Genomic DNA, 11,082 nt, shown 5'->3' with positions numbered 1-11,082 from the left:
GTGGAAAAGAACATCCTTCGAGCCGGATTTGAACCAGCGACCTAAGGATTACAGCATATTGTTCCTACAGTCCTCCGCTCTACCAACTGAGCTATCGAAGGGGTAGCAAAGAGGGATTCATTTGTCCAATATGGCCGATTGTTATGCTATAGTGCAGAAAAATCAAAGGGTGGGAAAAAATCAACTCCTTCGAGCCGAATTTGAACCAGCGACCTAAGGATTTCAGCATATTATTCCTACAGTCCTCCGCTCTACCAACTGAGCTATCGAAGGGGTAGCAAAGAGGGATTCATTAGTCCAATATGGCCGATTGTTATGCTATAGTGCAGAAAAATCAAAGGGTGGGAAAAAATCAACTCCTTCGAGCCGGATTTGAACCAGCGACCTAAGGATTTCAGCATATTATTCCTACAGTCCTCCGCTCTACCAACTGAGCTATCGAAGGGGTAGCAAAGAGGGATTCATTTGTCCAATATGGCCGATTGTTATGCTATAGTGCAGAAGAATCAAAGGGTGGGAAAAATCAACTCCTTCGAGCCGGATTTGAACCAGCGACCTAAGGATTTCAGCATATTATTCCTACAGTCCTCCGCTCTACCAACTGAGCTATCGAAGGGGTAGCAAAGAGGGATTCATTTGTCCGATATGGCCGATTGTTCTGCTATAGTGCAGAAAAATCAAAGGCTGGTAAAAATTAACTCCTTCGAGCCGGATTTGAACCAGCGACCTAAGGATTTCAGCATATTGTTCCTACAGTCCTCCGCTCTACCAACTGAGCTATCGAAGGGGTACCAACGAGGGATTCATTTGTCCGATATGGCCGATTGTTCTGCTATAGTGCAGAAAAATCAAAGGGTGGGAAAAATCAACTCCTTCGAGCCGGATTTGAACCAGCGACCTAAGGATTTCAGCATATTGTTCCTACAGTCCTCCGCTCTACCAACTGAGCTATCGAAGGGGTACAGAGAGGGATTCATTTGTCCAATATGGCCGATTGTTTTGCTATAGTGCAGAAAAATCAAAGGCTGGGAAAAGTTAACTCCTTCGAGCCGGATTTGAACCAGCGACCTAAGGATTTGAGCATATTGTTCCTACAGTCCTCCGCTCTACCAACTGAGCTATCGAAGGGGTACAGAGAGGGATTCATTTGTCCGGTATGGCCGATTGTTTTGCTATAGTGCAGAAAAATCAAAGGCTGGGAAAAATTAACTCCTTCGAGCCGGATTTGAACCAGCGACCTAAGGATTTCAGCATATTGCTCCTACAGTCCTCCGCTCTACCAACTGAGCTATCGAAGGGGTATCAAAGAGGGATTCATTTGTCCGATATGGCCGATTGTTCTGCTATAGTGCAGAAGAATCAAAGGGTGGGAAAAACCAACTCCTTCGAGCCGGATTTGAACCAGCGACCTAAGGATTTCAGCATATTGTTCCTACAGTCCTCCGCTCTACCAACTGAGCTATCGAAGGGGTACAGAGAGGGATTCATTTGTCCGATATGGCCGATTGTTTTGCTATAGTGCAGAAAAATCAAAGGCTGGGAAAAATTAACTCCTTCGAGCCGGATTTGAACCAGCGACCTAAGGATTTCAGCATATTGCTCCTACAGTCCTCCGCTCTACCAACTGAGCTATCGAAGGGGTATCGAAGAGGGATTCATTTGTCCGATATGGCCGATTGTTCTGCTATAGTGCAGAAGAATCAAAGGGTGGGAAAAACCAACTCCTTCGAGCCGGATTTGAACCAGCGACCTAAGGATTTCAGCATATTGTTCCTACAGTCCTCCGCTCTACCAGCTGAGCTATCGAAGGGGTAGCAAAGAGGAATTCATTTGTCCGATATGGCCGATTGTTTTGCTATAGTGCAGAAAAATCAAAGACTGGGAAAAATTAACTCCTTCGAGCCGGATTTGAACCAGCGACCTAAGGATACCAGCATCTTACGGCTACAGTCCTCCGCTCTACCAACTGAGCTATCGAAGGCCAGAAAACCCTCTGTTGCCTCATCCATAGAATGAAACCGATTATCCCCTGAGCGTGCTCAAGATGATTAATGAAATCAAACGGTGGGGAAAATAAATTCCTTCGAGCCGGATTTGAACCAGCGACCTAAGGATATCAGCAATTTGCTCCTACAGTCCTCCGCTCTACCAACTGAGCTATCGAAGGGTGTTGAAAGTACCGTTGTCTCATTCTTAGAATACAAACAATTATCCCCAAATGTGCACTTAATGAAGTCAAACGGTGGAGTAAATAAGTAAACTCCTTCGAGCCGGATTTGAAACAGCGACCTAAGGATATCAGCAACTTGCTCCTACAGTCCTCCGCTCTACCAACTGAGCTATCGAAGGGTGTTGAAGATACTGTTGTCTCATTCTTAGAATACAAACAATAATCCCCAAATGTGCACAATGAAGTCAAACGATGGAGTAAATAAGTAAAGTCCTTCGAGCCGGATTTGAACCAGCGACCTAAGGATGTCAGCAGCTTGCTCCTACAGTCCTCCGCTCTACCAACTGAGCTATCGAAGGGTGTTGGAAATGCTGTTGTCTCATTCTTAGAATACAAATAATTATCCCCAATAGTGCACTTAATTAATGAAATCAAACGGTGGAGTAAGTAAGTAAACTCCTTCAAGCCGGATTTGAACCAGCGACCTAAGGATGTCAGCAGCTTGCTCCTACAGTCCTCCGCTCTACCAACTGAGCTATCGAAGGGTGTTGGAAAGGCTGTTGTCTCATTCTTAGAATACAAATAATTATCCCCAATAGTGCACTTAATTAATGAAATCGAACGGTGGGATAAATAAATACCTTCGAGCCGGATTTGAACCAGCGACCTAAGGATGCCAGCATATTGCTCCTACAGTCCTCTGCTCTACCAACTGAGCTATCGAAGGTACTGATGGGTATACCACATTTTTGCAGTATGACCAATTATCCCCTGAGCGTGCTTTACATGATTATTGAAATTGAATGGTGGGATAATAAATTCCTTCGAGCCGGATTTGAACCAGCGACCTAAGGATATCAGCATCCTGCTCCTACAGTCCTCCGCTCTACCAACTGAGCTATCGAAGGATGTGAAAGTGCTGCCTCATTTTTATCCCCTGAAAGTGCTTTACATGATTGATGAAATCAAATGGTGGTGCAAAATACTTCCTGCGAGCCGGATTTGAACCAGCGACCTAAGGATATCAGCTTACTACCCCTACAGTCCTCCGCTCTGCCAACTGAGCTATCGAAGGGTGTGATTTTAATATTTCAGCGTATTGCTCCTACAGTTCTGACAGACTTTGATGGGCAGCAAAACAGCACAACAAAGCTTCTAAATTCTCAGAGATATGCTAAGAGTGTCATGGTTTTTTTTTCCCATGAAAACAAGGTCTAAGCAGACAAAATGCCAGTGAATCTACACAATTTATTCAACACAGAGATCATGTATACAGGTGAATATCCACAATCTGTGGCCTGTAACACAGGCTTGCCTGATGGGATTGCTGCTGGTGAAACTTGGAAGGGAGCAACTTGACAGAACCGCACTTGAATACACTGAAGATTTGGAGGATTTACCAACAGCTGAATATTTTAATTTTCACACTACAGATCTCATGCACAACATCAAAAATAACATCTGTCATGAGAAACATTAACATAGCATAATTGCAATGTTTTACAGGCACAGCTGCTGAGCAGTTTTGTTTTTTTTTAAATGTAGAGTTAGGTTAAGATTATAATGCAGAATAAATTTTGTCTCGTTTTTATGTCAGCACATGGATGCATTTTGTTTAGCATTCAGCGACTTACCCCAGCAAGATATTGGAGAATAATGTTCTCGAAAGAATATCATGGTGTGTATATATCATGCTGTCATGACACGGGGAGGAAATGGGTCATCGAAGAGCTCGGAGGTGACAATTTACAAACACGCATAATATGAGATTTTCCATTTACAAACATGTAAAACTCACGGCATCACATGAACAAAGTCACAACAAGCTGACATGAGCAAAGAGGGGTTTAAGGCTTTAACACATGAGGATACAGGACAACTGTTCATGGAGTGTGTGTTTTTTTTTTTTTTTTTTTTAAATCATAGTACTACTGTCTACTGACAGTGAGGCAATTTAAATTTGCTGCCATTCCATTTGTTTTGTTTTAACATGAGATGAAATCCCCATCATAATGCGGACACAACAAAGAAAGACATATCGCATACTATATAGTAATTTCTTCGAGGTAGAAACGGAATAGAATAAGGTTTTCTTCATCAAATATGACTTAAAGGTGGATTAAAAAAAAGTAGATATCTTGCACAAAGCATTTGTCTTCCCAGAAAAGCACCAAAAACATTGTTTGTTTACCATATGTGTAAATAAATGTGTTTAAATGATTATAACGCGGATCATCCGTCCGTCTGGATACAGTTTTAATTGTCTCATTGCCATAAGATGGCAGCAACTTATGTCTAAATGAAACTCCTCAGCTCACGTCAACATACTTCAGTCGCCACTAGATGGCGCCTGATCACAAAACCAGGCATTAAGTGTCCTGCAGGGAATAAGGATAGGTGCAAATAGACAAATCTGTGACAGCAAATTTGCATTTTTTTTCACAGATTCATTTATGCACACTATCAGTGCGGCTGACCACAAGATCAAGAATAGCACTAGCCGTTCTGTATTTACAATGATTTACAGTACCAACAGTATCTCATGCGTCATTTTCTTTTAGAAGTGAAATGAGCAGCAATATTACAATGTAACAAGTATACAGGATGAACATTGAATTATTTAGCAACAGGGTCAATACCGCTTTCTGTCATGGATTAGTCAATTGGGATCCTATATACACTGATTATTTTTTTCCTCGGGGCGATATAAAACAAGTCTGAGTCAATATAGTTGTCATTTTTACGAATAAGACTTATCATGCAGTTAATGTAAACCTTGGGCATGTGTTTAACGTAGAGCTTTAGAATGGACTGACAGGAAGTGTTCGGCAAAACACCTCCTTCCCAGTGCTGGTGGGATGATGAGTGAAAAAGAGGCAAAAGGTTGGTGAGATGATTACCAGTCTGCATTACCCCAGGCTTCCTCGGCAGGTTTCGTCGGACTCTTTTTGGTCTTGCCATCTGCTTTCTCCCAGTTGTTGTCCCAGGCCTCCCAGCTCTCCTCTGTGCTGTGTTTGTTGTTGGATGCCGCATCTGAGCCCCAATTGTCCCAACTGTCAGAGCTCTTCTTTGCAGAATTATCTGCAATGGTCCAGCTGTCACTGCTTGGGGATTTCTTTGCTTTTAGGGAGCTGTTGCTACCAAATGTTTCCCAGAAGTCCTTTGAGGGAGGCTGGGTGGAACTACCCTGATATCCCTCGGTAGCATCCATGTTCTGGTAGCTATCTCCAGCGGCCCTAAACACAAGGATACAATTTCACATTACAATTACATTTGGGGTGTGGCATTTCTACTCGACTACTTTATTTCAATGTATAACTACCCGTCTTCTGGTTTTCCCGAGAAGAGATTGGTCAATTTGGCACCAGCTCCCTGCACCTAAAGTAGACACTATACTTTAAAATAGATATAAAGTTGACCCACAACAGTTACCTTGCGCATTCAGTGACTACCAATGTCATTTTTTTAAAAAATATCATTTATCAATAACATTTAATATTTAATGTATAAGTCTTGACAGAACAAGAGACAGTGATGATAAAATAACAAACGCTGTGCATATAAATACTCACCACCAAAGTACAAATGGCAGCAAGAAAAAACAACAGAACATTTCATTAATATACACGTACATACATTTTGCAACAAAACCAGTCTCTTTTGAGGGTGGAAACAAGGGCACGTGCCTTGCACAGTTATTGTTTTACAGTGATTTTTTTTAAATATTAATTATTACTGTTGTACGCTCACAAGACTGGTTTTGTCCCTTCAGTTTGGCAGAGCTCTGCCATCCATCCTACCTTGTTTGCCAACTCAGAGATGCCGACTGTCATTTCATCTAGCAATTTGCCATCTTTCACCTGGATGAGCCAAATTGTAATAATTTCAACAAATCGTATGAATACATTTTTAGTACAGATACAGTGGATATAAATAGTCGATACAGCCCTTGCGATGATATGCCAGGATTTTGTGATGTTTATTAAAAGAATTGCAAGAAGCTAGAAGATGGTGTGCACATTTGCGCAACCACATTTTTCCAACCGAGCTGAACAGGTAATACAACATTTTTTTTTTAATTTTTTTTAATGATTTATGTTGGTCTTATTTTTTACATCATAAAAATCTGTCATTTGAATGGGGGCGTGTGTAGATTTTTTTTCTTTTAATCCACTGTATGTTTAAAACAGTAATCATTTTTGGCTGATTATATTTATTACAAATGCCTCAAAAAAGTTAGTTAAATGCAAAGAAATGCGGCTACAATCATTTTCAATAAGGGGAAAGAGAAGCGCATGCTGCAGGTGCCTAATCCATGTCAACTGTACATTATAAGGCAAAAGACTGATTTTACCAGGCTTGTCCAGTCACCGACTCAAAACCTAAGATATGTATAGATTCATATGATATGGTACCATTACAATTCTGCAAAAACAACTTCAATCTCCATATCCCCTAAACTAGTTAGAAGGTTAACTTACTAATATCCTGGTTTTGTCTTATAATGTGAGTTCACATGAAGCCGATAAAGCAAGCAGTGTCAAAAATAGCACATTCACATCTAAAACTGTTTTCTTTTTAAATGCTGCAACCCACCACCAAATGAACAACTTCAAACATCAATGTTACCTTTTCTTGGGTAGGTTTGATAACACTTTCATTTATTGTGTGTCCTAACTCTGTGGCCTAGTGGGAAGTGAGAGGGAGGGTCACTTCAATTAAACAGATTCATACTGACAGTTTGGCATGAAGTGACTAATGACGCTCAACAAGAACTTGTCGGTGTAATGGCTCACAGACCGCTCTAGCGAATATAGAGGCATGGATTTAGGATTCAATGTGAGGAAACCATTTTGAACATATAATTAAGGGAGGGTGAAAATATTCTTGTGCCATTACACCTTGACAAAACAAAATACAGCAAAACTACTATATAAATGGTTGATTTTTTTTTTTAATCCCCATCCACTAATACAGTGACTGATGGGAGAAAATTAAAAATTTATTCTTTAACCATAAACTCATAGCACATATTTTATGATGCAGAAGCCAACAACCCACAGGTGACAGCCACCATTTGTAAAATGTCTCTTTGCTAGCAAAAAAATGATCTAAATCGTGCAAGCAGAACAATCCAAAAATAAAGTAACACTAAAATAAATGTGCACTAAGCAGAAAATATTCTCATGCAGACACATTTTCGTTCTTAAATGACATGACACAAATACAAACATGATGCAGGAAAAGTCTCATGCGCTCATTTCTTGCTTTACCGGTTCTGGGGGCGCTTTATAGCCCCTTAACTACATCCAGAGAAGGCAAAGGGATATTAAACGTAACTGATTAGAGATCATCATGCCTTTAGATTTGAAATGTGCAATGAGGCAAGTATTTTTTTTTTATTAAATAAACAAAGCATTCAGTCTATGTAAAATAAACTAGTCATAAATTTAATAATGTATGTAATCACTTTTGTGTGTACCTGAAAGACGTCACCAACCATATCAGTCTTACCTTCAAAGTTGCTTGATTTGCCAATTTTGTTGTCTGGGTGGGAAGAAATATGAATATGTTAAGAAATATTTGTCTCCGAAATGTTACCACTTAACTGCAGCAAATTCTTACATTATCTTTTGCTATGGAAGCAAATTTGGTGGCCCCAACAGTGAAATTGCTCCAACCCTGCAAAACAAAAAGAAAGCAGGATAAATGAAAAGCTATGCCAATCAAATGAAAGGTTGACTGTTTACAACGTGGTCTTACTGAATAAATGGAGGTCATGGCATTGTTTAGGAAGTCATCTTCCTTCTTTTCAGGGGTCACTGTGTTGCCAAAGCCAACATAGCGATTCTCTTGATTCCCACTGTAACCACCTCCACTGAAAAAGAGATTAATCAAAGTCATAAACTTCTTAAAAAGAAAAAAAAATGAACAATCCTTGATAGGACGATCACGTTTTCAACCTCTGATAAGAGTTGACGTCATCACTCAACCAGTCTTCAAATGCTTTATCACCAGATGTGGCGGAGTTCACTCCGGATCCCCCGGAACTGTGGCGCATATTCGCAGTATTAATGACGAGTCATTTCCTGGAAATAAATTTCACTTCGGTCTTACCGGTGAGATGATGAAAGGCTGCTTTTGGGTTGAGGTGATGTCCAATTTTTGGCAGATGATGTTTCAATCGACCACTCCTTGCCCTCTGCTTCGGTGGCAACCTGACACATCCAATAATAAAGATGAACAACAGAAATTTTATGTTTATTGAGATGACATTAGATATTGAAGAGACAACCAGGCTGGAAATGTCACAAGAAACTGACACAAGATTTTACAAATATTAATACTCTCCATTATCATTAATATTGTTTTTACATTTCCTAATCACCTTGGACAACTTTGAGGAAACAATCATTTGCACACTTAAATGAGATGTAAATGCACAAAATGTAAAAAAAAATGTTTTGTTAATGTTGGAACATCGTTATCGCTTAAAGGAACTCGCTTGTCAGCTTACCTTGTCCCTGAATAGCGCAGCAGCTCGGCTGTTATACTTCTCCTGTAAATTCCAGTTGGGATTGTAATCATCTTGGAGTTCGAGAAACAAACGAAATTTGCCATTCCCTCCCGCTTTCATCTTCTCAAGCTCAATATCTTTCCACTTGTCCATAGTGACAGAACGTACAAAACTGTAAACAGAAAAGAGTTGTTTCACCAAACGCTACAATAAATGTTAAGTAATATTTTAGAAACAAAAAAAAAACAATCAATGAAGTCTTTTGGTAATCATTTGTATTTCATTACGCTGTTATTAACTAACTACTGCGTTACGTGGATTACGATCATTTAGGGGTGTGTCAAGGAATCATGCAGAATCATGAATTAATTGAGGTCAAAGTTGAAAGCTGTTGCTCTCATCTCTGAAAACACATGAGATCATTTTCTCTACCTGAGATGCACCCCCAAGCCTCTGTGTTTTCCAGAGCATTCCAGACATATCCAGATTCCATAGGTCACACTAACCCACTGCGGGTTGAACGCCCCACACTCAAAGCACAACTGTGAGGGATAAAACAAAAAGCAGTATATAAGGATTTCAGTCTTCATTAGATATGGTTCCAAAGTATGCTGTTAGAGCTTGCAGACACTATTAATATTAATCGTACTCCTGTATTCATTCGTTTGGTCCCCTGGGAAAGAAAGGTAGCTTTCTTTAATGGTGATTTTACAGCAGCATGAGCCACCCACAACATCACATTTGCTTATAAGTTTTTCTAAGTGGTTTCCGTTCATGTGTAGCAACCATAGCTGACTGGCTTCCTCTGTGGACTTACATTATTTTCATCTTGCGTTCTGACTTCCTTCAAAACTCTTCTTGTTCTTGGACTGGCCATGTTGATTCACTGGCAACAGATATAACACAATGTTATTACGGTGGCGCTGTGCTATAAAGTGACTTCTAATAATAAACATTGTGTTTATGAAATTTTAAATATATTTATTGCATAAGTCGGAGAAGTACTATTAGTGCAGAACATTGCTGCTCATGAATGAGCATGGAATCTACAGATTTAATCTATCGACGTTTATCACACGGCGTGTTAATTCTCAATTTTTAACTATTTCACTTGTCTTGAGGTGTTTCCAAATAGATGGATAGTGAGTCGCGTTTATGATTTGACACCATGACTGAACACCGACAAGGCTAGGTTAGCCACCGAGCTAGCGCACTGAGGCTTACCTGTTGGGTTGGCGAGCAACAATGTCAGAAGATGCGGCAAAATACACCACAGACGTTTTACTTTACTCGCAGATGTTAAGATAGTGTGATGGGGCGACTTTAAAGGGCTGTCAGGCCAACAGAAATAAAGAAAATGAACTACTGCTCTGTCAAACACCGGCAGCCATGTTCCTGTTTGCATACGTGGGCAGTGCAATGCATTGTGGGATTCGTTTCTTCTTCCTGCTACTATTTCGCCTCAGGTTTAAAAAGTCGTGACTCAGCGAGTCTGGCATTAAAAATAATAATAAATAACATCAAACAAATGAATGTGTCATTTGTTCACGTCAGTGTGCAGCATGAAGTGATCAAAAGGTTCTATAAACTATAATTTGTTGGATTAATTCATCCGCCTTTGCCCGCAGAATACTATTAAAATTGATTAAATAAATTTTTAAGTAATGCGTACAAAATTTAATTAAAAATGATAGTCGATTATTTTATACATTAGAATTGTTTATTTAATTATTTGTTTAATTATAGGATAAATACTAAATATGGAAAGGTGTTCTGTTTTATCAGGAATGTTTCTGGTTTTATTTTTTCTTCATTTTAAGCTTTTGTTTTGTTTTTGGAGATTCCATGGAGACATGTCACAAAATAAACATGCATTTTGTTAAAATGTAATATTTGCTTTGCTATGTTAAACTGAAGTTTGTATTAAATAACAATAGGCCGGACAGTATTGTTGAAAAACAAAACTAAGACTTGCCTTTTGAGTCTTAGTTGAACATTATATTCTCTTTGTATGAAACTGGTATCTTTTAATTTGTACTTGACCATTTATAAACGGATGTTCTGATTACTGTGATCTGTCTTATGTGCTGATTTTATGGGTCTTGATTCATCCTTTGTCTTATAATAATTTTTAAAGTTATTTTATATAATGTTATCACGCTGGCTTTCATCACTCTCATTTTGTGTAACTGTTCAGTCTTAAGTTGTTGATATTAACTCTGTTTTTTCTAAATAAAGCACTCAAAAACTATTATATAAAATAAATAAATATTGATTAATTGATTTACTTGAAGTAAAACCACTGCTGTATTATAAAGCATGTATTTTATTTATTATCTTTTTTGTGCTACAGCAGAGGGGGGAAATTTTCCACTTATGAGGGATTAAAGTGCAG

The 11,082-nt window shown here is 39.1% G+C and overlaps 1 protein-coding gene and 19 non-coding genes across 28 annotated transcripts; all 20 read right to left on the bottom strand.

The window, feature by feature from the left end:
• Positions 1–13: 13 nt before the first annotated feature.
• On the bottom strand, positions 14–101 carry trnay-gua (transfer RNA tyrosine (anticodon GUA)). The gene is given in 2 exon segments: positions 14–49; positions 65–101. It is a non-coding gene; the product is annotated as a tRNA-Tyr (tRNA).
• An 84-nt stretch (positions 102–185) lies between these two features.
• Positions 186–273, bottom strand: trnay-gua (transfer RNA tyrosine (anticodon GUA)). The gene is given in 2 exon segments: positions 186–221; positions 237–273. It is a non-coding gene; the product is annotated as a tRNA-Tyr (tRNA).
• An 84-nt stretch (positions 274–357) lies between these two features.
• trnay-gua (transfer RNA tyrosine (anticodon GUA)) lies at positions 358–445 on the bottom strand. The gene is given in 2 exon segments: positions 358–393; positions 409–445. It is a non-coding gene; the product is annotated as a tRNA-Tyr (tRNA).
• An 83-nt stretch (positions 446–528) lies between these two features.
• Positions 529–616, bottom strand: trnay-gua (transfer RNA tyrosine (anticodon GUA)). Its single transcript is given in 2 exon segments — positions 529–564; positions 580–616. It is a non-coding gene; the product is annotated as a tRNA-Tyr (tRNA).
• An 83-nt stretch (positions 617–699) lies between these two features.
• On the bottom strand, positions 700–787 carry trnay-gua (transfer RNA tyrosine (anticodon GUA)). The gene is given in 2 exon segments: positions 700–735; positions 751–787. It is a non-coding gene; the product is annotated as a tRNA-Tyr (tRNA).
• Positions 788–870: 83 nt separating this feature from the next.
• On the bottom strand, positions 871–958 carry trnay-gua (transfer RNA tyrosine (anticodon GUA)). Its single transcript is given in 2 exon segments — positions 871–906; positions 922–958. It is a non-coding gene; the product is annotated as a tRNA-Tyr (tRNA).
• An 82-nt stretch (positions 959–1,040) lies between these two features.
• On the bottom strand, positions 1,041–1,128 carry trnay-gua (transfer RNA tyrosine (anticodon GUA)). Its single transcript is given in 2 exon segments — positions 1,041–1,076; positions 1,092–1,128. It is a non-coding gene; the product is annotated as a tRNA-Tyr (tRNA).
• Positions 1,129–1,210: 82 nt separating this feature from the next.
• On the bottom strand, positions 1,211–1,298 carry trnay-gua (transfer RNA tyrosine (anticodon GUA)). Its single transcript is given in 2 exon segments — positions 1,211–1,246; positions 1,262–1,298. It is a non-coding gene; the product is annotated as a tRNA-Tyr (tRNA).
• Positions 1,299–1,381: 83 nt separating this feature from the next.
• On the bottom strand, positions 1,382–1,469 carry trnay-gua (transfer RNA tyrosine (anticodon GUA)). The gene is given in 2 exon segments: positions 1,382–1,417; positions 1,433–1,469. It is a non-coding gene; the product is annotated as a tRNA-Tyr (tRNA).
• An 82-nt stretch (positions 1,470–1,551) lies between these two features.
• trnay-gua (transfer RNA tyrosine (anticodon GUA)) lies at positions 1,552–1,639 on the bottom strand. The gene is given in 2 exon segments: positions 1,552–1,587; positions 1,603–1,639. It is a non-coding gene; the product is annotated as a tRNA-Tyr (tRNA).
• An 83-nt stretch (positions 1,640–1,722) lies between these two features.
• Positions 1,723–1,810, bottom strand: trnay-gua (transfer RNA tyrosine (anticodon GUA)). Its single transcript is given in 2 exon segments — positions 1,723–1,758; positions 1,774–1,810. It is a non-coding gene; the product is annotated as a tRNA-Tyr (tRNA).
• An 83-nt stretch (positions 1,811–1,893) lies between these two features.
• Positions 1,894–1,981, bottom strand: trnay-gua (transfer RNA tyrosine (anticodon GUA)). The gene is given in 2 exon segments: positions 1,894–1,929; positions 1,945–1,981. It is a non-coding gene; the product is annotated as a tRNA-Tyr (tRNA).
• Positions 1,982–2,079: 98 nt separating this feature from the next.
• On the bottom strand, positions 2,080–2,167 carry trnay-gua (transfer RNA tyrosine (anticodon GUA)). The gene is given in 2 exon segments: positions 2,080–2,115; positions 2,131–2,167. It is a non-coding gene; the product is annotated as a tRNA-Tyr (tRNA).
• A 94-nt stretch (positions 2,168–2,261) lies between these two features.
• On the bottom strand, positions 2,262–2,349 carry trnay-gua (transfer RNA tyrosine (anticodon GUA)). Its single transcript is given in 2 exon segments — positions 2,262–2,297; positions 2,313–2,349. It is a non-coding gene; the product is annotated as a tRNA-Tyr (tRNA).
• Positions 2,350–2,441: 92 nt separating this feature from the next.
• Positions 2,442–2,529, bottom strand: trnay-gua (transfer RNA tyrosine (anticodon GUA)). Its single transcript is given in 2 exon segments — positions 2,442–2,477; positions 2,493–2,529. It is a non-coding gene; the product is annotated as a tRNA-Tyr (tRNA).
• Positions 2,530–2,627: 98 nt separating this feature from the next.
• Positions 2,628–2,715, bottom strand: trnay-gua (transfer RNA tyrosine (anticodon GUA)). Its single transcript is given in 2 exon segments — positions 2,628–2,663; positions 2,679–2,715. It is a non-coding gene; the product is annotated as a tRNA-Tyr (tRNA).
• A 94-nt stretch (positions 2,716–2,809) lies between these two features.
• trnay-gua (transfer RNA tyrosine (anticodon GUA)) lies at positions 2,810–2,897 on the bottom strand. Its single transcript is given in 2 exon segments — positions 2,810–2,845; positions 2,861–2,897. It is a non-coding gene; the product is annotated as a tRNA-Tyr (tRNA).
• Positions 2,898–2,990: 93 nt separating this feature from the next.
• trnay-gua (transfer RNA tyrosine (anticodon GUA)) lies at positions 2,991–3,078 on the bottom strand. Its single transcript is given in 2 exon segments — positions 2,991–3,026; positions 3,042–3,078. It is a non-coding gene; the product is annotated as a tRNA-Tyr (tRNA).
• A 79-nt stretch (positions 3,079–3,157) lies between these two features.
• Positions 3,158–3,245, bottom strand: trnay-gua (transfer RNA tyrosine (anticodon GUA)). Its single transcript is given in 2 exon segments — positions 3,158–3,193; positions 3,209–3,245. It is a non-coding gene; the product is annotated as a tRNA-Tyr (tRNA).
• A 153-nt stretch (positions 3,246–3,398) lies between these two features.
• arfgap1 (ADP-ribosylation factor GTPase activating protein 1) lies at positions 3,399–10,120 on the bottom strand. Of its 9 annotated transcripts, XM_049733250.2 has the most exons (14): positions 9,912–10,120; positions 9,505–9,573; positions 9,120–9,229; positions 8,688–8,859; positions 8,288–8,388; positions 8,134–8,220; positions 7,934–8,048; positions 7,796–7,852; positions 7,685–7,717; positions 7,444–7,473; positions 6,800–6,856; positions 5,971–6,030; positions 5,493–5,548; positions 3,399–5,406 (listed from the first exon to the last, which is right to left on the bottom strand). In XM_049733250.2, the coding sequence occupies exons 2-14, from the start codon at positions 9,562–9,564 to the stop codon at positions 5,067–5,069; spliced, it is 1,278 nt and encodes a 425-aa protein (XP_049589207.1). In that variant the 5' UTR covers positions 9,565–9,573; positions 9,912–10,120; the 3' UTR covers positions 3,399–5,066. The 9 variants fall into 9 exon arrangements, with proteins under 9 accessions (XP_049589207.1, XP_049589209.1, XP_049589210.1 ...); XM_049733252.2 differs by lacking the exon at positions 5,971–6,030; XM_049733253.2 differs by lacking the exon at positions 5,971–6,030 and having other exon boundaries at positions 5,493–5,542.
• Between the last annotated feature and the right edge of the window lie 962 nt (positions 10,121–11,082).

Source organism: Syngnathus scovelli, chromosome 11 (assembly GCF_024217435.2).
Source record: "Syngnathus scovelli strain Florida chromosome 11, RoL_Ssco_1.2, whole genome shotgun sequence".
Lineage (NCBI taxonomy): Eukaryota > Metazoa > Chordata > Actinopteri > Syngnathiformes > Syngnathidae > Syngnathus > Syngnathus scovelli.
Note: the sequence above shows the minus strand (reverse complement) of the source record. Positions and strands in the feature narration are given on the sequence as shown.

What these genes read in the sequence shown, in the direction of transcription:
- arfgap1 (XM_049733250.2), bottom strand. Translation starts at nt 9,564, where the DNA reads ATGGCCAGTCCAAGAACAAGAAGAGTTTTGAAGGAAGTCAGAACGCAA. An exon ending in GAACGCAAGATGAAAATAAT is followed by an intron (nt 9,230 to 9,504) that starts GTAAGTCCACAG and finishes TATCCCTCACAG; the next exon opens with TTGTGCTTTGAGTGTGGGGC. An exon ending in CTTCCATAGCAAAAGATAAT is followed by an intron (nt 7,718 to 7,795) that starts GTAAGAATTTGC and finishes CTTCCCACCCAG; the next exon opens with ACAACAAAATTGGCAAATCA.